The sequence below is a fragment of the Schistocerca gregaria genome, chromosome 10 (genome assembly GCF_023897955.1).
Source record: "Schistocerca gregaria isolate iqSchGreg1 chromosome 10, iqSchGreg1.2, whole genome shotgun sequence".
Lineage (NCBI taxonomy): Eukaryota > Metazoa > Arthropoda > Insecta > Orthoptera > Acrididae > Schistocerca > Schistocerca gregaria.
In genome coordinates this window covers 91,776,105-91,797,718 of record NC_064929.1, presented here as the reverse complement: position 1 = coordinate 91,797,718, position 21,614 = coordinate 91,776,105, and the positions used below count along the sequence as shown (strand labels likewise).

The window sequence follows — 21,614 nt, the reverse complement described above, 5'->3', positions numbered from 1 at the left end:
ATTATGCTAGCCACTGCCTAATTGTCTACCAGCCTGGTGACCTCTTCTGGATCTTCACTCCAGTTCAGAAGGTTGGTCTCTCTGAGTAGCTCCTCAGGCGCTACTTTGGACCTTATACGGTCGTTAAGACAGTTGTCCGATCTTACTTACGAAGTCGAAGATTTCGACCCTGACACGAGATGACAAAAGTTCAGATATACGGTCTACATCCTTCGAATGAAGCCCTACAAGGATCCTGCAACCCAGGGTAAATCCCGAGCTCCAGCGACAGGCAACAAGCAGAAAGGTGACGAAGGGCGTAGTGGCAAAACAAGTTCTAAGGAGATCTCGGCCAGGGCAAGCATCAGTCATCAGGAGTCGGAGTATGCAGAACCGATGACTCGTTTCCGGACTAAGAGACGCTGTTCACTTAAGGAGGGAGCAATGTCGCAGGAAAAGCTGAGTAGCACTGTGGTGCAGTGGTTCGAAACTTACCTGAACTGTACAATTTTAATTTCTTTATTTGGTTATAGAACATTCTAGAAGTATCGACAAATATCAGGAATCATTGTACTGGAATGATCTGCAACTGTATATATACCATATGTGTTCTGGCCAGAGGCAGTTCGCTCCACGCTCTCGTATACGCAAGTGCTGAATAAACCTTTGTTAACTGGAGTTAGTGTTTATCATTCATCTAACCTTCTTCAACGTGACAATATTATAAGTTATGTTTTGCGTTATTATAACCAGTAGTACATTGTAGATCTACAAAATTGTTAAGGCTTTCGTGGCCACTTGTTGACAAACTGCCTATTGGCTTCTGTCTCGGGTTCTTCGGCCGACGTTCATCTAATGATTTTTCTGACGTTTCACCAGCACGAGTGGCTGGCATTGTCAAAGCTTCACCCTCCATTGCTGGTGGTGAACTGGAGCCGACCTCGCGGCCGCAGACTGTATGTACCTCACGTGCCAACGTCCGAGGGCTTCTCCACGGTCATTTCCGGTGCGGTTCTCCTCTTGCTACCTGCGACGGTCATTCACTGCAGTACGAGAAGCCAGGATTCATTTACCTTAAGGCTTTCCTCTTTCTTGTTCAAACTGTTCACATGTTTTCGTATTTCTACAGCTTTTCTGAACAAGCGCGTGTGATAGTGCTTCCCTACAGCCAGAACTTCCGTGTCGGCGAATTTTATTATGTGGTCGGTCTCATTCAGTGCGTGCTCTGCCACGGCCGATTTCTCCACCTGCCCCAACCTGCAATGTCACTTATGCTCTTTGATCCTGGTGTTGATTGTACAGTCATTACAAAAAACTCTTCCACATGTGCACGGTATACGATATAGTACCGACATTGCAAATAGGTCTCTTTTCTCCTTCGTTGATCTAAGACACTCTTTGATCTTCCTTGTCGATTTGAAAGTCATCTTTACGCCATGTTTGCGCAATATACGGCCGATTCTCTCCGTCGCTCTGGGAATGTATGGCAGAAAGGCCATAACCGACATTTCTTTTTCTGGTTCCTTACTTCACCAAGTGTTTGGCTCTGTTACACTTCTAATATAATTTGTGGAGTACCCATTGCTCCTCAGAACAGTTTGCTGGTGTTGCATTTCTCGTTTGAGGTGTTGCAGCTCACATATTCGTCCTGCTCTCGTTACGAGCGTACTAATCATGGCTCTTTTCGGGCTCAGGTGGTGGTTTGACAGTTTGTGCAGGTATCGGTCCATGTGTGTCGGTTTTCGATACACGCTGTGTCCCAGGTTTTCGCCTTCCCTTGTGACCAGCACATCTAGAAATGGTAGTTTCTTGTCCTTTTCTACTTCCATGGTAAATGTTATGTTGGCACGGAGGCTGTTGAAGTGTGTTAGGAAGTCACCGAGCTGTTCTTCACCGTGGCTCCACACCATGGAAGTATCATCAATGTACCTGTACCACACCTTAGGTTTGCAAGTCATCAAGTCCAGTGTTTGTGCTTTGAATTGTTCCGTGAAGAAGTTGGCCACCACTGGACTGAGAGGACTACCCGTGGTAACGCCTTCCAGCTGTTCGTAGAAATCGCCGTTCCACATGAAATAGCTCGTGGTGAGACATGCACGGAAGAGCTTTTCGATGTCTTGCGGGAACGTGGTACCAATGTGCTCCAGAGCGTCACCGAGTGGCACTTTCGTAAATAACGAAACAACATCAAAGCTGACCAGGATGTCGTTTGGTGCAAGTTTCAGTTTCTTCAGCTTCTCAATGAAATGTCCCGAGTCCTCGGTAGAACGTTGTTCTTACGGATCTCTGATAATCCATACAGCTGAGGTGGTAGGGCTTCCGTGTTGCGCAGGTTTCTCTGTACGTCCGCCGGCAGAGAAGACACCTCAATTAATCGATTCGTATTCCGAGTGACACGCCGCGTCAGATCTGTGCTCAGTTTTTTCGGTACATCGTCAGATCTAATAGGTCTTGGATCTTTGGCTCATAATCTTCCGTCTTCATTACGACGATCGCATTCCCCTTATCGGCAGGCAGTACCAATATACTCTTGTCGGCGTTGAGATTCTTAATGGCTGGTACCTCTTCTTTCTTCAGGTTGCAAGCTGGTGGTTTTGCTCGGCGCAGTATCCTGGCTGTTTCCGTGCGTATTTCCTCTGCCCTTTCACAAGGAAGGGTCGGAATGGCTGCTTCGGTGTTGCAACGGTGTCCTCCATAGGCCGGACGTCGGCGCGCCAGGTATGTACAGTCTGCGGCCGCGAGCTCGACCCCAGTTCACCACCGGCGACGGAGGGTGAAGCTCTAACAATACCAGCCACTCGTGCCGGCGAAACGTCAGAAAAATCGTCAGATGAACGTCGGCCGAAGAACTCGAGACAGAAGCCAATAGGCAGTTTGTCATTGTAGGAAGAGTATAAATACTCGGCCTCGAGTATTGTTAGGCAGACGAGTGTTCGACCCACTAGAGGACAGATCTGTGCGTACAGTGGAGACAAGTTCTCTGTGCACGATACAGTTTTGGATTTACAATAAAGCAACTCATGTACTGGACATTGTGTAAAACAGCATATTAGAACAGTGCAGTGACAGATTATTTCAGAGTGTCAAACAGTTTGATTTAATATTGCAAAAGGCAGAATGATATGTGACTTTATATTTGTACTTTGTCAAGTAGTAGTGTTGAACAATGCCACGGTCCCCATACACGCATTTCTATCAAATTGCTGCACCTGGACTATTTAGTACCACCAGTGCAGTATGTGCTACCATCAGTTAGCAATGAGGCTCGTTACACCGAAGATTGGTCACGAGCTCGTAAGATACAGGTTTTGAAGTGAATAAATCTATGTACTTACTTTATTTCAGTTGTGGCCTACATCACTGTAGTGAAATCCATAATGATATCCCGTATTTATTGAATAAGCATACTTTAGCTGACATTTGCAGTCGTCGAGGGACACCGAAGGTGAGATATTCACAGGTATTTAAACCATTTTTTAACAACTCACTAACCGGTGGGATGTTACCGGGGGAGAATGAAAGACTGGCTGTCGGTACCTGCATCGGGCAAGATTTGGAAACCCGAGAGCTCTCGAATTTGGAGGAGAAAGTTGGCAACTGAAATCTCACGAAGAGAACTCACTGCAACAAAATGTGGCTTCATTTCAGTGATTGCCACCTCAACTTACACATCATATCAATGATGTGTGGAGGTGGATCTATGGAACAGAACTGCAGAAGTTTCCAAATGCTGTCAAGTACTGAATAATTGACAACACCTGTATGTCAATGCAGGTCTTGCTCCATCAACCTGTCTCCACACATCAACTCTGGAGTACAGTCTGACGATGGTGCTCCTTCGGACTGAAAGTGGTCACCAGTAAGTGTGATTCGTGCCATTTGTGTGTTTTTCTAAGAACAATGTTGTGATGCCTCTGCTGGAATCGAAGAAACTTAAGAGGAACATGTTGCAGCCTGAGTATGTAGAATGTTTTGCCTTCAGTGGCAATGGCCAGGAAAGCCTGAAGATTTACATGATATTACTTCTGTTTCCTTTCTTGTGTATGAATGTGAACTGTGTGACTTTCAAATTTGCTATTCATTTGCTAATGATCCCATATTTCTTGTTTCATATTAGTTGAGAACTTGTCAAATTCCTTTGTATCCGAGTACAGATGTGCCCAAAAGAAAAGGCGATTTTAATAATACGTAAAGAAATTTTAATAACAATATTAAGGAAATTTTAATAACAATATCATCATTACACTTCACACGGAAGAGTACAGCTATACGTAAATGCAACTGACTTCGATACTCCGATCACAAAATGTATGGAGGGAGTGGGTAGCTTCAGCGTAGAAACTCCTCGGTCGGTGCCAGATCCAGTTTTCCGTAGTGCCCCATACTCCCTTGTGACAGGTGACCCTCTGACTTTCCAAAGACGGAGTTAAGGGGTCTGGTGAGATATAAGGGCTGTAAGGACAATGTTCCACAACCTCCCATTGATATTTCTTCAGTAGTTCTGTAGTTCAGGGTTCACCTGACCAGATTTGACACAGCACTGTTATAGAGAAGCACTGTCCCACCTGAAAGCTCACTCTCAATGGCCCGCCTGAGCTAGAGCAACTTCTTGCAATACTGCTCAGAGTCAACCATTCGACCCCTCGCTAGTCAGTCTAACAGTAGGGGGCCCTCGTCAATCCGAAACGCAAATGAGCGTCACTTTTCTGGCCTTCAGTGCAGAGCAGGTTCTTTTTGGGAACAAGGTGAGCCCATTTCTGAATCTGCTTACTGTATTCATGTATTTGGTTTCATCTATAACTTTAACGAATGTGGTGGTCTGCAATATGAAAACTAAAAATCAATTATTTGAAAATATAAATATTCACTCTGCAGCAGAATGTGTGTCAATATGAAAAGCAGAATATGCGTCAATATGAAACTTACCGGTAGATGAAAATGCTATGCCTGACTGGAACTCAAACCTGGAATCTTTTCATTTCGCAGGCAAGTGCTACCACCGACCAACTTATCCACACACGAACCCGTACAGTTCAATCGACAGAGCATTTACCTGCAAAAGCCAAAGGTCCCCATTTTGAGCCCCAGTTTGCAACCACTTTTAATCTGCAATGAACTTTCCAAATTTTGCTTTCGAAAGAAGGCACTCTAGCAGTCCCTCGATAATTTGAACAGATCTGCCGGATGTGAACACTATTCGACAGACACTGCTCTCATATGCAAATTTCCTGTCTGGGTGGATACTGAAGATAAGAGTGTAACCAAATGAATGATTGACTCAACTGGTCAGCAGGCAATGTGACTATTCCAGCACTATATTATGTTCTTATACTTACACAGCAGGATCAATGCTCCGATGAATGATATACACGAATACAGGAATGGCAGGTAGTAGCTTCCTAAATCTGCAAAAAAAGAAAAATGAGGAAAATATATTCTTACAAACTGTTATTAGAACACACACATGCTGACAAAACACTGCAATCAAACATCATACCATTATTATGCTCACTCTTTCGCATTCTGAAATTAGATTTTATAATGCCCGAATCAGGGGACTGTATTAAAAACAGATCTTTCATCAGTAACTGCAAAACTTATAACTTGCTGCCGATTGATGTTTTGCATCCTCACGTATGACACCATACACAACAGTGTAACTTCATCTTCCATTTGTCACTTACACAAGTTTCTCTCAAATGACGTACCGAGTACAAAGGTGACATTACAAGTTCCAAGACTATTCTACTGCAACGCCAATTTGTTTTGTTTCCCAGTTTAGAACAGAGCTTACGCAATGTGTTTCACAATCCCTATTACGTGCTTCTACGAGTTGTATAGGAGACTTAGCAGATAAAGCTTCGGTGGGCAACCCACGTCCAGAAATTTACAGTTCAAATGTAAAATAAGTTTGAAAATCGGGTGACTTCCGAACCTTCCACAGAGTGTGCACATGAAGTCGACAAATCCCATCCCGTTTGTCTACAGGAGTTGTTCCGAGGGGCAATCGCATTATTCGCTGCACTAGGTGTACCTGTGGCACGTGCTTTCGCACAAAATGTCTGCAAATCCTGGCGCAGTGAAGCACGACAGTCTACTCTCCTCGTTGTCAGTGTAACAATTTCTTGCAGCTGTTGTCAGATGGAAATGGTACACATGTGAGAGTCAACAGTGGAGCAATCTTCAAACTTATTTTACATCCAAATGGTATATTTGCACAGATGACTTCCTTATCATAACTTTACGTTGTAAGCTCTGTCTACAGTCCCTAAAGGAATTGTGGAACACCCTCTATATTATACATTACAGATTTTACTTTTCTTACAAACCAGTTTTTTCACACTGACGCTCTTCACCAGTATACGGCCAGATTTCCTCGCTCCAAAGACACGATATTTCGACGGTCCCATTGGCCGCCACCTTCAGGTTAGACTGCCAGTGCACAATCACACCTGAACACTCCTGGAACAGGCCACAGCAGGTGAAAGGGCTGCCCTCTGAAAAGCGAAGAATTGCAGAAACTAAAAGATGTGAGGAGTCACAAACCGAGATGCAGCTTGTCGAAAACCAAACTGTTGTTTTATATCAGATAAGATAGGATGCCATATCTTGCTTAAAGGAAAACCTTTACCTCTATTAATAATGTCATCATAAAATCTCGTTTTGATAGATTCCTTACGTATACGACCCGAGTTAACTAGAAGCTGCGGCAATACGTCGATTGTAAACTGTACGAATAGTCTGTCCGATATACGACTCTTCGCATTGACAGGTAATTTTATATACCCTGGGCTTCCTCAATCACATATCATTTGTAACAGATCCAAGAAGGGCTCTAGTTTTGGCTAAGGGCAAATGGACACTTAATATCATATTTTGCGAGGATTCTCGAAATTTTCAAAGAAATACTACCTGTAGAGGGCAAAAAAGCAACTGATTAACAAGCATTCATCATCAGTTTGCACAGTGGTCCAAATTGTAACGCATGAACAATTTGATGGTAAGTATATCAATTTTGCCTGAAAATAAACTTTAGATAATCCAGTTCCTGTGTCAAAATATCAAAATCTGCAATGGCATAAGCTCTCTCGACCAGTGTACGCAGAACTCCCATACGAGAAGTGTGGATGACACGTTTATCATTTTGCGACACGGAATGAAAGCTCTTTGACTTTTATATCATTTTAACTGGCTTCGTCGATGCATTAAATTTTTTATGGAAATTGAAAAAGATGGCAAATTACCTTTTCTGGATGCTATTTCAGATTTTGATAGTTTGACACAGGAACTGGATTATCTTTTGGTTGTTTTCAGCAAAAATGGATATACTTACTATCAAACTATTTTCAATTTGGGCCATTGTGTGAACCAACAATGGATACTTGTATATCAATTGCTTTTTTACCCTCAGCAGGGAGCATTTCTCCGTAAATTTCAAGAATCCTCATTTAAAAAAATGAGAGATACAACTCTTCTCATATCTCGAGACTAAGGGAACCTAGGGTATATAAAATTCTACGTCACTGCGGAAAGGCTTATACGGGACTGACTACTCATACGGTTCACGACAGATGTGTGTCACACACACACACACACACACACACACACACACACACACACACACACACACACACACACACACACACGTTTGTTCCAGGCAGGAAAATTCTGGTGTCACTGAACATTGTCTCAATGAAGGATATATTACATCACTTAAAAAAAAAAAAAAGAGAGAAATTATTGCTCCGGCTTCCCGTAACTGGGACTGTGTACTTAAGGAACCCATCAAAATAAGGTTATCTGATGACATAATTAATAGAGATGGTGGTTTTCTTCTATGCACGATATGGCACCCTATTTTATCAGATATAAAACAACAACAGTCCAGTTTTCAACTAGCTGCATCTCAATTTGCAATTCATCGCTTCTGTTAGTTTCTACTTCTGGCAGCACTGCAATTCTTTACTTCACACGAGGCAGCCCTTTCACTCGTCGTGCACATGCCGCAGCCTGTTCACAGGATATAAGGGAGACGCAGTGGCTGACGTTACCTCAGTTCCAGCTTGATTGTGCACCTGTGATCTCACCTGTCCGCATACGGTACCCATGAACACCGTCGACAAGTGTTACGCTGGAAAATCTGTGTAATCATAAATTTTGTCATACATTTATATTTATGATTTGTCACAAGAGGAAAGTGAATGTGTGTGCCAGTTTTCATACTGATCATTACACGTAATTAAATACACACGTAAATACTATCGTTTTGCTGCAAATGTCAAATGTGTATCGTATTCTAAGAAATAATAGCTGAGCACTGACAGAACTTTATTTGTTCATTTATTCATATCGACATGGTGTTCTGTCAATCCTGTCATTAAGGAGAACCTCCAGAACAGACAATTTCTACAATAACAGGCAGATACTACTTACAAATTATGAGTAGCCTCATCAAATCTATAATTATGGTAAGTACTTCCAAATTACTTTGTATATACACAGGGTGTCCCAGAAGAAATGGTCAATATCCATTGCAATATGTAAGGGACAATCATTCGGAGTAATAGAATCTTAGTCAACATCATACAGCTTAAAAACTATGAGCACTTCTCCAGTAGATCAGATATATTTCACAGTAAGAAAGATGAAGTACTCCCAATAGCTCTTCAGGACCCATGTTTACTGGGCATTTTTGCATCGAATAATTTTTCCTATCGTATTGTTGATTACTTATCGGCCATCCAGTTTATGTTAGGAGAAAAACAGCTCCACCACCACCACCACCACCACCACCACCACCACCACCACCACCAACAACAACAACAACAACACCACCACTTCTCCTCCTCCTCCTCCTCCTCCTACTCCTCCTCCTCCTCCTACTCCTCCTCCTCCTCCTACTCCTCCTCCTCTACCAATGAGCCACTGTTACAAAGCATTTGTGTAACTGTTACACAGACCACTACTAGCTGTCTATATACTGGCAAAGTCAGTCAGAGATATGCAGGATTAGCTTTCCTGAGTGCAAATATCCATATTATTAAGTGACAATCTAGCGGCGCGGAATCCTGACCGTGCTGCAGGTTGCCTATCTAACAATTTGCAGGGCCAACAAAAATTTGATTTTCTGTATTTCATATAAATAACAATCACATTTAAAATGTTGACATAATGTAATCATTAAGAGGTTTGATCTTATGTGAAAGGTTCAACACAGTAGGACAAGTATTACAGTTAGAAACTGTGTATACATCTCGAGGCAAAAACCTGGACTATATACATCTGGTATTTGAGAAAGAGAGCACCTGGTGACTTCCAACAAACTTTAAACATAATTTAAAACCTGCTACACATTTTTTCTCACTTACATGTTTAAAGTGAGATATTACACATTAAGTTATTTGTAAAGCACTCAGATATTTGAAACTGTTTTAAACATGGGAGTTCAATTCTTTACCAAATCAGTTGTTTATTGACTAAGATACACTGTAGGAGGAGTTGCTAACGATCACTACCGTGCGTCCTGTCTAATGTCCACTGGCAACTTGTATCGACTTCTGCACCACAAATAAATCCCTACTGTGAACCCTAGAGAAGGGGGGAGCACAGGGTATATGCAAATTATTTTTACTTCTAGTATCTGTGGTGGATCTTATTTTGGTTTACCCACAAAACGTACCATTTTGTAAGTGTCGGAACATTGTGCAGGGCAAAGATGCAATATAGATACGCCCGTGCCAAAAAGAGAGATGCACGGAAGGAAAAATGAATATCGATCTATCTTCTAATGTTTGTTTAGCCAATATCAATTTTTTTCACTCTTCGGCTGTCTGTCTTTTCCCGTCCACTATTTGGGATGGACGTGTGGTGCGAGTGAGCTACGTGTATTTGTGTAAAAGCTTTTTTTACAATACATCTTTTGGAAAGGGAGGCAGTTTCTTTAATATTGCTACCAGAAACCACACTGGGAAGCAAAACGACCTGCAGTCTTCTAGAACAACGGCGACCTCACCTGTGATTGTATTTTACTGTGTTCTTTATCACGGCAATGGATGATGTTTGCTTCTCCTTAAGAAAGGAGAAGTAAATATCACACTGTTAAAAGAAGAACTAATATGCTAATCAATTAGACTCTTTCAGTGGTAATCATAGTGAGAGACAGTGGAGATGCAAAGTTGAAACGCTCGAATTGTTGCCGGTGAAAGAATCTGTCAGCCTCACCTCAAAATAATCCACATTAATCGCACCTCCCTTACATTGCCGTGTCTTAATAACTACTATACATTGTAACTGTGAGTTGCTCAGTTCAATTCACTTGCTTTAGTAAGTAAGTAAAGCTGTTCCCAATCCAAAGGTGGTTTAGAACACCACTGTGGTTTACTAGGCATACTACTGTGAGAGATGGTACATTGCTGTCTTACTCTCATCTTCAGACAGTCTTAACGGGCCACTTACAGGGGGACCTGCAGAATACTGTGGGTTCCAAACAGTTTTTCGTATCGACAAGCATTGCCAAAGGTGACAGAAGTGATAAATTGATCACAATAACATTAATGAGTAAACAAATTGGCATGCAACTGTAATAATACCTAGGTCCTCTGAAAGGGCTTCTTCAAAGTGTGCAGTTATCACTTTAATAGGTCCCCTGAAAGGCCTTCTTCAAAGTGTGCAGTTATCACTTTAATATAATATTCTTACAGCAATTTTTTTTAGAATGAACACTTTTTCACCTTAATTGCACTCTTCAGAAGATTATGCCATAAATGGAATAGGATGAAGTAACACTTGGAGAGGTGTGTGTGTGTGTGTGTGTGTGTGTGTGTGTGTGTGTGCGCGCACAAACACTTAATTTATTACTAATTTTAAAACCCGGGGGAATAAAATGAAATGTTTATGTATTTCTTAGGTTTCTAAAATGTAAGATCAAAGTCTTAAGTAAGACAGCACATTTAAGTTTGTGTCTATGTCATTAGTGCTCCATTAATATGGACACAGTGAGGAGCTATTTAAGTTTCTTCATGCCGTGCAGTGTCCTCAGAGTTTTGTGGAATTCAGAAATGATTTACAACAGATGTTTTTTTTTTACCTTATTTGTAAATGAATGTTAGTCAATGTATACGGAATCTCTCAATATACTCTCCACCAATGTCAATATACGGATGGCACTTTCCTGGCAACTTCATTACTCCATCACAGAACAACTTTATGGGGATACTGCACACTCACTCGTGGACAACTGCCCGAAATTCTCCACCGTTGCCAAATCTCTTACCTCACAGCACGTCCTTCACGTTATCAAATAAAGCATAATCAGGTGGCGAGAGAATTTGGGGGTGTGTGGCACAACAGTGAAACTCGGCAATGTCAGCTTCGCTATCACGCGGGGCCACGCACCATCGTGCCGGAGGGGCACCCTTTCTGACCACTTGCTCTGACACTTTTGCTGAGTCCAATCCCATAGGGCACACTGCTGTTGACAGCTGCCCCTTCTGGAAGCCAGTCCACCAGCAGTATGCCCCAAGTGTACCAAAAGGCAGAAACCTGCTTATCTGTGAATGGAGATGCACAAAATTTCTTGGGCTGCAGATATTTCCATTGCATGAACTGGATTTTTCCTCAGCTGTATGGCAGTGTCACCATAATTCATCAACAGTCACCAGTTTGTCCACAAAATCTGCATCTTCATGCTCCATTTCCAATGTGAATGACACTTCAATTCTGTGCTCCTTCTGGACCTGTGCCAAATCCCAAGTGGAACCCAATCCGCACACACCTTTTCCACATCCGAGTTGTCACAAATAATGGAGTGCAGCAGGGTCGCGTGACAGAGGCCAGTACGCCATTCTATTTCACCGAAGATTACGCGTCTGTCGGCCATAATCCGATCGAGGCTCGACCTCGGCGTTCTGGGAAGTCAGCGATGTCGACAGACGTGTACTCTCATTCTCGTACGCAAATTCCCTTCGAGTAGCAAGCCGGTCGAGTCAGTTGTAAACAGCCTTCGGGGCAGGAGCTTCTCGAACACACACTGTAGTTAAATATTTATGAATACCTGTCGTTTCCACTCTTCTCCAGTTAACAACAAACAAAAGTTTTCTTTCACAAGATACACTATTCACAAATGCCACGTAGCATTTGCAGCTACCAGAATCAGTTCGTCATCCTACGAGAGGAAGCGTCTGCAGTGTGAGCAGTATTTGTAAAATGACTGTAAATCATTTCCGAATACCCCTCGTACTTTCTCAGCTTCGCCTACACAGCAAAAGTCACCATTCTCACAAAAAATATTTGTTAACTGCACACTGCTCGAACTTTGCCTTTGGCTGTACTTTTGATCTATTTCAATATTTTAAAATGATGAAGAGCATTTGTACGGTACACTTTTTGAATTGCGATTCTCTTTCCCGAACACTTCCGAGTAATTGCAGTACTCGAGTCGTACTTACTGAACATAACCATGATGGTGGAATGTTGGTCCTCGAAGAAAGAAGCGATGACGTACGTCATGCCCAGCACAGTCACGCCCAGCAGCACGAGAATCACAAACGTCTCGTGCACCCTCGCCATGATACCCTACGACGGACACAAAAAATAAGCAAACACACTGCCACTGCGAGACAGATAAACAAAACATAATTTATGGGGAAAGTACTTGTTACCTTTACTGTCATTATGTGAACTTTCCATATCAATACACTAATATTAACAAAACACCAGATAAATAAATAAGCAGTCTTTAAACTCAGTAACTGCAATAGTACCGCATGAACAGTTGCGCAATATCTCCATCTTCAAAGCTGGTCAGTAGTAATGTAATAAAATTAAAAGTTTAGGAAAAAAGTTTACAAACTTGATTAACAAAGGGAATTATGCTTCAACTACGTTTCATAGCTGTGGCTGATTGACAACTGATAATTGACAGACAGAATATATATTCGATTGTGCAGGCTGAATGAAATGGGCGAACGAATGAATCAGTCAGTCATTCAATGGAATTGAAGCATAACGTAAATATGTGTGCTTATCTTATCTGATAGAAATACCTGTGTAAGGCAATTGAAAACCCCAAACATACATGCAACTTTCAACAATTTCTTTGTCTCAGTGATACAAAATTTATCACATTACCTCCCAGCTAACTTATATGTCAGACCTCACGGAGCACGCTCTCTCTCTCTCTCTCTCTCTCTCTCTCCCTCCCCCCCCCCCTCTCCCTCTCCATATACTGGAGGAAATGTGACGGCAACACTCTTCTATGAAGATGTTGCTTCTCCTGTTTTGGATTCCATCACCAAAAGTAACTCTCAATCATAACCACGGGACTGACAGAACACAATAAATCGTATATACACTGCCAGAGAAAAAATTAGTACACCTGGAAAGCTGACTTCAATTTTGAACCAATCGCAGAATATACAACTGAGGAAACAGTAAATGTACTGATAATGATTTTAACATCGTCCGCCACGGATAGCATAGCGACACAGGTAGTAGAGAGCGTCCACCCTTTAATGCGGAATGCTGACAGCAAAAAAGCCCAGTGCAGAGCGAACACGTGAAGCAAGCAGGCAGCCGTGCCACAATGAAACACTAGTGCACCCCACAGTGGAGTGAACGAGTTTGAAACGGGTCATACTGTGGCCTTCCAACTGGCGAGGCGGTCCACTCAGAAATGGCCATACTAGTTGGGCAGCAATGGCAGATTGTGCAGCTAGCACAGCACAGGTAAGACTGTCTATGAGCCCAGATGCGTCAACACTATCTGTTACGAACTGGTTATTAGCAGTGAGACTGTGGCCACGCACACCTCTAGCCTGCCTTCCACTCAGGTTACGGCATCGACACACCCGGCTCCTGCCACCGGAGAACACTTTGAAGACTTAACAGTGCACCACGGTCTTCAGCAGCAAAACACATTCTGTCTGCGTGCGATACACGGTCGTCTGCGCGTACGACACAGGACCGCTAACCACTTTCTTGTACAGTGCATTCATTTCGAACACACGGACCCTGTCACAGGCTTTACAGTCTGGGGTGAGACGAGTTACAACTCTCATTTGCCTCTAGCATTTCTAGAGGGGACGCTAACCGGCACTCGTTACGTGCAGAATGCTGTTAGACCCATTCTACATCTACATCTACATACATACTCCGCAATCCGCCATACGGTGCGTGGCAGAGGGTACCTCGTACCACAACTAGCATCTTCTCTCCTTGTTCTGCTCCCAAACAGAACGAGGGAAAAATGACTGCCTATATGCCTCTGTACGATCCCTAATCTCTCTCATTTTATCTTTGTGGTCTTTCCGCGAAATGTAAGTTGGCAGCACTAAAATTGCACTGCAGTCAGCCTCAAATGATGGTTCTCTAAATTTCCTAAGTAGCGATTCACAAAAAGAATGCCTGCTTTCCTCCAGAGATTCCCACCCGAGTTCCTGAAGCATTTCCGTAACACTTGCGTGATAATCAAACCTATCAGTAACAAATCTAGAAGCCCGCCTCTGAATTGCTTCTATGTCCACCCTCAATCCGACCTGATAGGGATCCCGAACACTTGAGCAGTACTCAAGAATAGGTCGTATTAGTGTTTTATAAGCGGTCTCCTTTACAGATGAACCACATTTTCCCGAAATTCTACCAATGAACCGAAGACGACTATCCGCCTTCCCCACAACTGCCATTACATGCTTGTCCCACTTCATATCGCTCTGCAATGTTACGCCCAAATATTTAATTGACGTAAATGTGTCAAGCGCTACACTACTAATGGAGTATTCAAACATTACCAGATTCTTTTTCCCATTCATCTGCATTAATTTACATTTATCTATATTTAGAGTTAGATGCCATTCTTTACACCAATCACAAATTCTGTCCAAGTCATCTTACATCCTCCTACAGTCACTCAACGACGACACCTTCCCGTACACCACAGCATCATCAGCAAACAGCCGCACATTGCTATCCACCCTATCCAAAAGATCATTTATGTAGATATAATACGACAGCGGACCTACCACGCTTCCAGATGATACCCTCACCTCCGATGAACACTCACCATCGAGGACAATGTAATGGGTTGTATTACTTAAGAAGTCTTCGAGCCACTCACATACTTGGGAACCAATCCCATATGCTCATACCTCAGTTAGGAGTCTGCAGAGGGGCACCGAGTCAAACGCTTTTTGGAAGTCAAGCAATATGGCATCCATCTGATACCCTTCATCCATGGTTTGCAAGATATAATGTGAAATAAGGGCAAGTTGTGTTTCGCAGGAGTGATGCTTTCTGAAGTCATCCTGATGCATGGACAGCAATTTCTCTGTCTCAAGGAAATTCATTATATTCAAACTGAGAATATGTTCGAGAATCCTGCAACAAACCGATGTTAAGGATATTGGTATGTAATTTTGAGGATCCATCCTTCTACCCTTCTTATATACAGGCGTCACCTGCGCTTTTTTCCAGTCGCTCGGGACTTTACGTTGGGCAAGAGATTCGCGATAAATGCAAGCTAAGTAAGGAGCCAATGCAGTAGAGTACTCTCTGCAAAACCAAATTGGAATCCCATCAGGACCTGGTGATTTATTTATTTTCAGCCCATTCAGCTGCTTCACAACCCCAGGGATGTCTATCACAATGTCCTCCATAGGGGGATCTGTACGAGACTCTTACGGCGGTATGTTTGTACGATCCTCCTGCATGAAAGATTTCTCAAATGCTAAATTTAAAATTTCAGCTTTCATTTTGCTGGCTTCCGTTGCCAGGCCAGACTGATCAGTGAGTGACTGGATGGAAGCCTTCGACCCGCTTACCGATGTTATGTAAGGCCAGAATTTCGTTGGGTTTTCAGCAAGAACTTTTGCTAAGGTATGACAGTGGTAGTGGTTGTATGCTTCGTGCATCACTCATTTTACAACAGCACGAATCTCTACTAACTTTGGCCTGTCCTCATTCTCCCAATCTTTCTTGTACTGCGAGTGTAACTGGCTTTGCTTCCCGAGCATTCTCCAAATCGCGCTGCTAAACCACGGTGAGCCTTTTCCGTCTGTAACCCACTTTTTAGCCACATACTTGTCCAATGCGCGATTTACAATGTGTTTAAAATTTGCCCATAATTCTTCCACGTCCATCGTACCGGAAGCAAATGAAGTCGATTCGTTTACTAAGTGGGATGCTAACAACTGCTCATCTGCTCTTTCTAGTAAGAATACTTTCCTAACCTTCTTGACCGGCTTTTTAACTTTCGTAACCATAGTCGTAATGCCAACATTATGATCACTGCTCCCTGTCTCAACACTGACACCGCCGATGAGGTCTGGTCTGTTCGTGGCTACCAGATCTAAAATATTTCCATTATGAGTTGGCTGTCGATTTAGCTGCTCAAGACAGTTTTCGGATAATGTGTTCAAAAGTAATTCACACGACAGCTTGTCTGTACCACCTGTAATGAATCCATCAACATCCCAGTCTATACTAGGTAGGTTGAAGTCACCTCCAACTAATATAGCACGATCCGGGTACTTCTGTGACACAGAATATAGATTCCCTTTGAATGATTCTAGAACTGTCACAGTGGAACCCGGTGTCTGGTAGAGCCATTCTTTTTCTGTTCTTCTGACAGGAAGGTGATGTTCTGTTGCCACAGCATAATGCTCACCCACATACTGCCCACAAAACTCAATGTGCTCTGCACGACACGCGGTACGTTCCCCGGCCAGCACGACGTCCGGACTCGCCTCTGTTAGAGCACACACGGGATACAGTCGGACGAGAAGTGACTCGTGCGACTCCACGACCGACAACTCTTACGGAAATATGAACAGGCGTGGTATAGTGTATCCGAGAACAGTATTTGCCATCTGCACAATAGACTGGTTGCCAGGGTCAATGACTGCACTGCCGCCCACCGAGGCTACGCCGTTTACTAATATGGGGGTTTCAGCTTGGGTTGATACCTGGTACCTTGGAACTGCTTGTGCTATTGATCTGTAAATATAATCAATTCACGTACTCCATAAGCACGGTTGCAACAATAAACCTCTTCATTAATTTTTACAATATTGATATTAGTTTATAATTTTCAGTTTCTAAAATTTTCAATTTCCAAAGTACAACAACAATTAAATTGTGTTCTATTATGTCTTTCCACAATTACATTTGTATACTCTTTTTGCAATAAACTTAGTCACTTTATAAATTTGATTGGTGGTTGTCTGTGTGTGTGTGTGTGTGTGTGTGTGTGTGTGTGTGTGTGTGTGTGTGTGTGTGTGTGTGAGAGAGAGAGAGAGAGAGAGAGAGAGAGAGAGAGAGAGAGAGAGAGAGAGAGAGAGAGAGAGAGAGAGAGAGAGAGATTCCTAAGCCACTCTGGACACATAAGCTATGAAGTGCTATGCTTCGCAACTGTTCGAATATGTCTTAGCTACATTTACCACACAAAGATAACACACACCACATCACATTGTAGTAATACTAACCTTACGGCAGCCAGGAAATCCTTCCGACTCGGTGAAGAGATAGGCAAATGGCAGGAACGCAAACAGTGAGAGGTTGGAAAACAGGAAGATGTTACTCCACATCCCTGTTCAAAGAAATGTATAAACACATTACAGAAGTCTAACAGTTTTAAGTGAGAAGTGTTTTTAAATGAGATGTGCATTAGTTACTACCAAAAAGAGTAGTACATTCACAGTATTGAAGAGCTTACATGGCACAGAGTAAGTCAAGAGGAACAGTTAATCTTTATTGAGGGCAGTTTGAGTAATAATGCTTGCACTGCTGCGTACATTTTCATGATTTTTAGTATTATATGCAAAAGAGAAACATACATATTAAATTTGAAGATAACATTATGCAACGAGCAGATTTCTCAATTGGTAAATGTCAACTCACTATTCTCTTAATGACACATGCGCAATTACTAGCAAAGTAGCTCAACATAAAACCACGTCTGTGCTGAAACAAGGCTAACAGAGACTATATACACTATGTGATCAAAGGTATCCAGACACCCCCAAAAACACACGTTTTTCATATTAGGTGTATTGTGCTTTCACCTACTGCCAGGTACTCCATATCAGCGATCTCAGTAATCATTAGATATCATGAGAGAGCAGAATGGGGCACTCTGCAGAACTCACGGACTTTGAACATGGTCAGCTGATTGGGTGTCACTTGTGTCATACATTTGTATACGAGATTTCCACATTCCTAAACATCTCTAGGTCCACTGTTTCCGATGTGATAGTCAAGTGGAAAGCGAAGGGACATGTACAGCACACATGCGTACAGGCCGACCTAACCTGTTGATTGACAGAGACCGCCGACAATTGAAGAGCGTTGTAATGTGTAATAGGCAGACCTCTACCAGCCAAACTGCATCAGGATCCACTGCAAGTACTATGACAGTTCGGTGGGAGGTGAGAAAACTTGGATTTTATGGCTGAGCGGCTGCTCATAAGCCACGCATCAACCCAGTAAATGCCAAACGACAATCCCTTTGTGTAAGTAGCATAAATATTGTACAAATGAACAGTGGAAAAATGTTGTGAGGTGTGACGAATCACGGTAAACAATGTGGTGATCTGATGGCAGGGTGTGGGTATGGCGAATGCCCTGTGAACATCATCTGACAGTGTATGTAGTGCCAAGAGTAAAATTAGGAGGCGGTGGTGTTACAGCGTCGTCGTGTTTTTCATTGGGGGGGGGGGGGCTTGCACCCCCCCTTTTTTTTTTTGTTTGAGTGGCCCTGTCACAGCACAGGCTTACATTGATGTTTTAAGCACCTTCGTGCGTCTCGTTGTTGAAGAGCAAATCAACTGCATCTTTCGACACAATCGAGCACTTGTTCATAGCACACGGGCTTTGGTGGACTGGTTACATGACAATAACATCCCTGTAATGGACTGGCCTGTACAGTGACATGACCTGACTCCTTAGAACACCTATGGGACGTTTAGGAATGCCGACTTCGTGCAAGGCCACACCGACCAGCATGACACCTCTCCTCAGTGCAGCACTTGGGCTGCCATTCACCAAGGGGGGCAAAATATATATGAGAGAGAGAGTGTGTGTGTGTGTGTGTGTGTGTGTGTGTGTGTGTGTGTGAGAGAGAGAGAGAGAGAGAGAGAGAGAGAGAGAGAGAGAGAGAGAGAGAGAGAGAGAGAGAGAGAGAGCGGGGGGGAGAGACAGAGAATGCGAGCGGGGGGGAGAGACAGAGAATGCGAGCGGGGGGGGAGAGACAGAGAATGCGAGCGGGGGGGAGAGACAGAGAATGCGAGGGGGGGAGAGACAGAGAATGCGAGGGGGGGGAGAGACAGAGAGAGAAAGAGAGGGGGAGAGACAGAGAGAGAAAGAGAGGGGGAGAGACAGAGAGAGAAAGAGAGGGGGAGAGACAGAGAGAGAAAGAGAGGGGGAGAGACAGAGAGAGAAAGAGAGGGGGAGAGACAGAGAGAGAAAGAGAGGGGGAGAGACAGAGAGAGAGAAAGAGAGGGGGAGAGACAGAGAGAGAAAGAGAGAGAAAGAGAGGGGGGGAGGCAGAGAGAGGGGGGAGACAGAGAGAGAAAGAGAGGGGGGGAGACAGAGAAAGAGAAAGAGAGGGGGGGAGACAGAGAAAGAGAAAGAGAGGGGGAGAGACAGAGAAAGAGAGGGGGAGAGACAGAGAAAGAGAGGGGGAGAGACAGAGAAAGAGAGGGGGAGAGACAGAGAAAGAGAGGGGGAGAGACAGAGAAAGAGAGGGGGAGAGACAGAGAAAGAGAGGGGGAGAGACAGAGAAAGAGAGGGGGAGAGACAGAGAAAGAGAGGGGGAGAGACAGAGAAAGAGAGGGGGAGAGACAGAGAAAGAGAGGGGGAGAGACAGAGAAAGAGAGGGGGAGAGACAGAGAAAGAGAGGGGGAGAGACAGAGAAAGAGAGGGGGAGAGACAGAGAAAGAGAGGGGGAGAGACAGAGAAAGAGAGGGGGAGAGACAGAGAAAGAGAGGGGGAGAGACAGAGAAAGAGAGGGGGAGAGACAGAGAAAGAGAGGGGGAGAGACAGAGAAAGAGAGGGGGAGAGACAGAGAAAGAGAGGGGGAGAGACAGAGAAAGAGAGGGGGAGAGACAGAGAAAGAGAGGGGGAGAGACAGAGAAAGAGAGGGGGAGAGACAGAGAAAGAGAGGGGGAGAGACAGAGAAAGAGAGGGGGAGAGACAGAGAAAGAGAGGGGGAGAGACAGAGAAAGAGAGGGGGAGAGACAGAGAAAGAGAGGGGGAGAGACAGAGAAAGAGAGGGGGAGAGACCGAAAGAGAGGGGGAGAGACCGAAAGAGAGGGGGAGAGACCGAAAGAGAGGGGGAGAGACCGAAAGAGAGGGGGAGAGACCGAAAGAGAGGGGGAGAGACCGAAAGAGAGGGGGAGAGACCGAAAGAGAGAAGGGTGAGGGGTGGGTGAGTGAGTGAGAGAGAGAGGGGTGAGGGGGGGTGAGTGAGAGAGAGAGAGCACCCTATGAAGGGGGGGGTGGAGGAAGAGTGGTGGGAGATAGCAGCCTATCAACTGAATTGGGAATAAATTGTGTGGGCAGAAGAGGGAAGGGATAAGGTAAGGTGAGGCAGTGGGAAGCATATTAATGAAGGGTTAGAAATTGCTAGAGCAGAGGATATACTGGAGGGACAATTGTCAGGTGTGTAGTTCTCAGAAACTACTGCTGGAAGAGACTATCGAAAATTGTCGCACAGCTAGGCAGCTGTTGTCGTCATTTGCGTTGTTGGGCGCAGCATGTTTGGCAACTGAATTGCCAAATTTGCCGTTTTCCCCCGTTCGGCAGTGGGTATTCGTGTGATATATGACATGGTTACTTTCTCATGAGGCCCTGCCTGTCACAGTGTAGGACATGCCTGTAATTGAACTGGGGTAGCACCTGGGTCGACGGCGTGGGCGCAGGGCTGGAGTAATGAGCGACAAGCGTGTTCTGCAGACGGGGTGGCGGCAGAACACACCTCTGGGGTGACGTTGGTAGGATATTCATCATCTCACAGCATGGCAAGAGCTAGTCTAAGCACAAGTGAAGGATGTGGTTGGGCTTTTTAAGCCCAGGGTGATAGTAGGTAACCAGAGGAGTGCTAGAAGCCATCTGGTTAACAGGTTTACAGTACAGAAGGTGGGACAAGAGTTATTTTTACGGACGAGTTGGACAGCTGTCGATAAAAGATTATGACAGTATTTTAAATTGAATTCATAACTATATGAAAATGAAATTTTTGTCACCTCTACAAGATGTTATATGCTCAATCTGCTACTGCAACTGGATGGCCATGCATTTCGAAATATACAAGGGACCTCCAATACAAAGTTTACATATTTCGTAAAGAAACATTATATACGATTTATCATACTAAAATAATTTTATTGATACTGTACAACACTTTCTATAGAGTCAGCATGTTGTTCTAAGCATTACTGGTAATGTGAGAAAGTTGTTATACCAGGGCGGTTCCTGAGCTCGTAACCAACTGTTCACTGTCAACCTAACTTCGTCATTGGCATTAAAATGCTTACCTCCTAGTTGACTTCTGCGTTGCGGCAATGTGAAAATCACTTTAAGCAAGATCTAGTGAATATGGAAGATGGAGGAACACTTCCCACTGAATCCTCTGAGCTCTGACT

The 21,614-nt window shown here is 43.8% G+C and overlaps 1 protein-coding gene across 2 annotated transcripts in view; it reads right to left on the bottom strand.

Annotated features, from left to right (window-relative positions):
- Window positions 1-21,614, bottom strand: part of LOC126293723 (protein Lilipod) — a 342,658-nt gene that overhangs the window by 67,584 nt on the left and 253,460 nt on the right. For both annotated transcript variants that reach the window (XM_049987038.1, XM_049987039.1), the window contains exons 4-6: window positions 17,457-17,560; window positions 12,426-12,552; window positions 5,316-5,384 (exon numbers count right to left, since the gene is read on the bottom strand). In XM_049987038.1, the coding sequence (XP_049842995.1) occupies window positions 5,316-5,384; window positions 12,426-12,552; window positions 17,457-17,560 (300 nt within the window). The remainder of the gene's footprint in view (window positions 1-5,315; window positions 5,385-12,425; window positions 12,553-17,456; window positions 17,561-21,614) is intronic.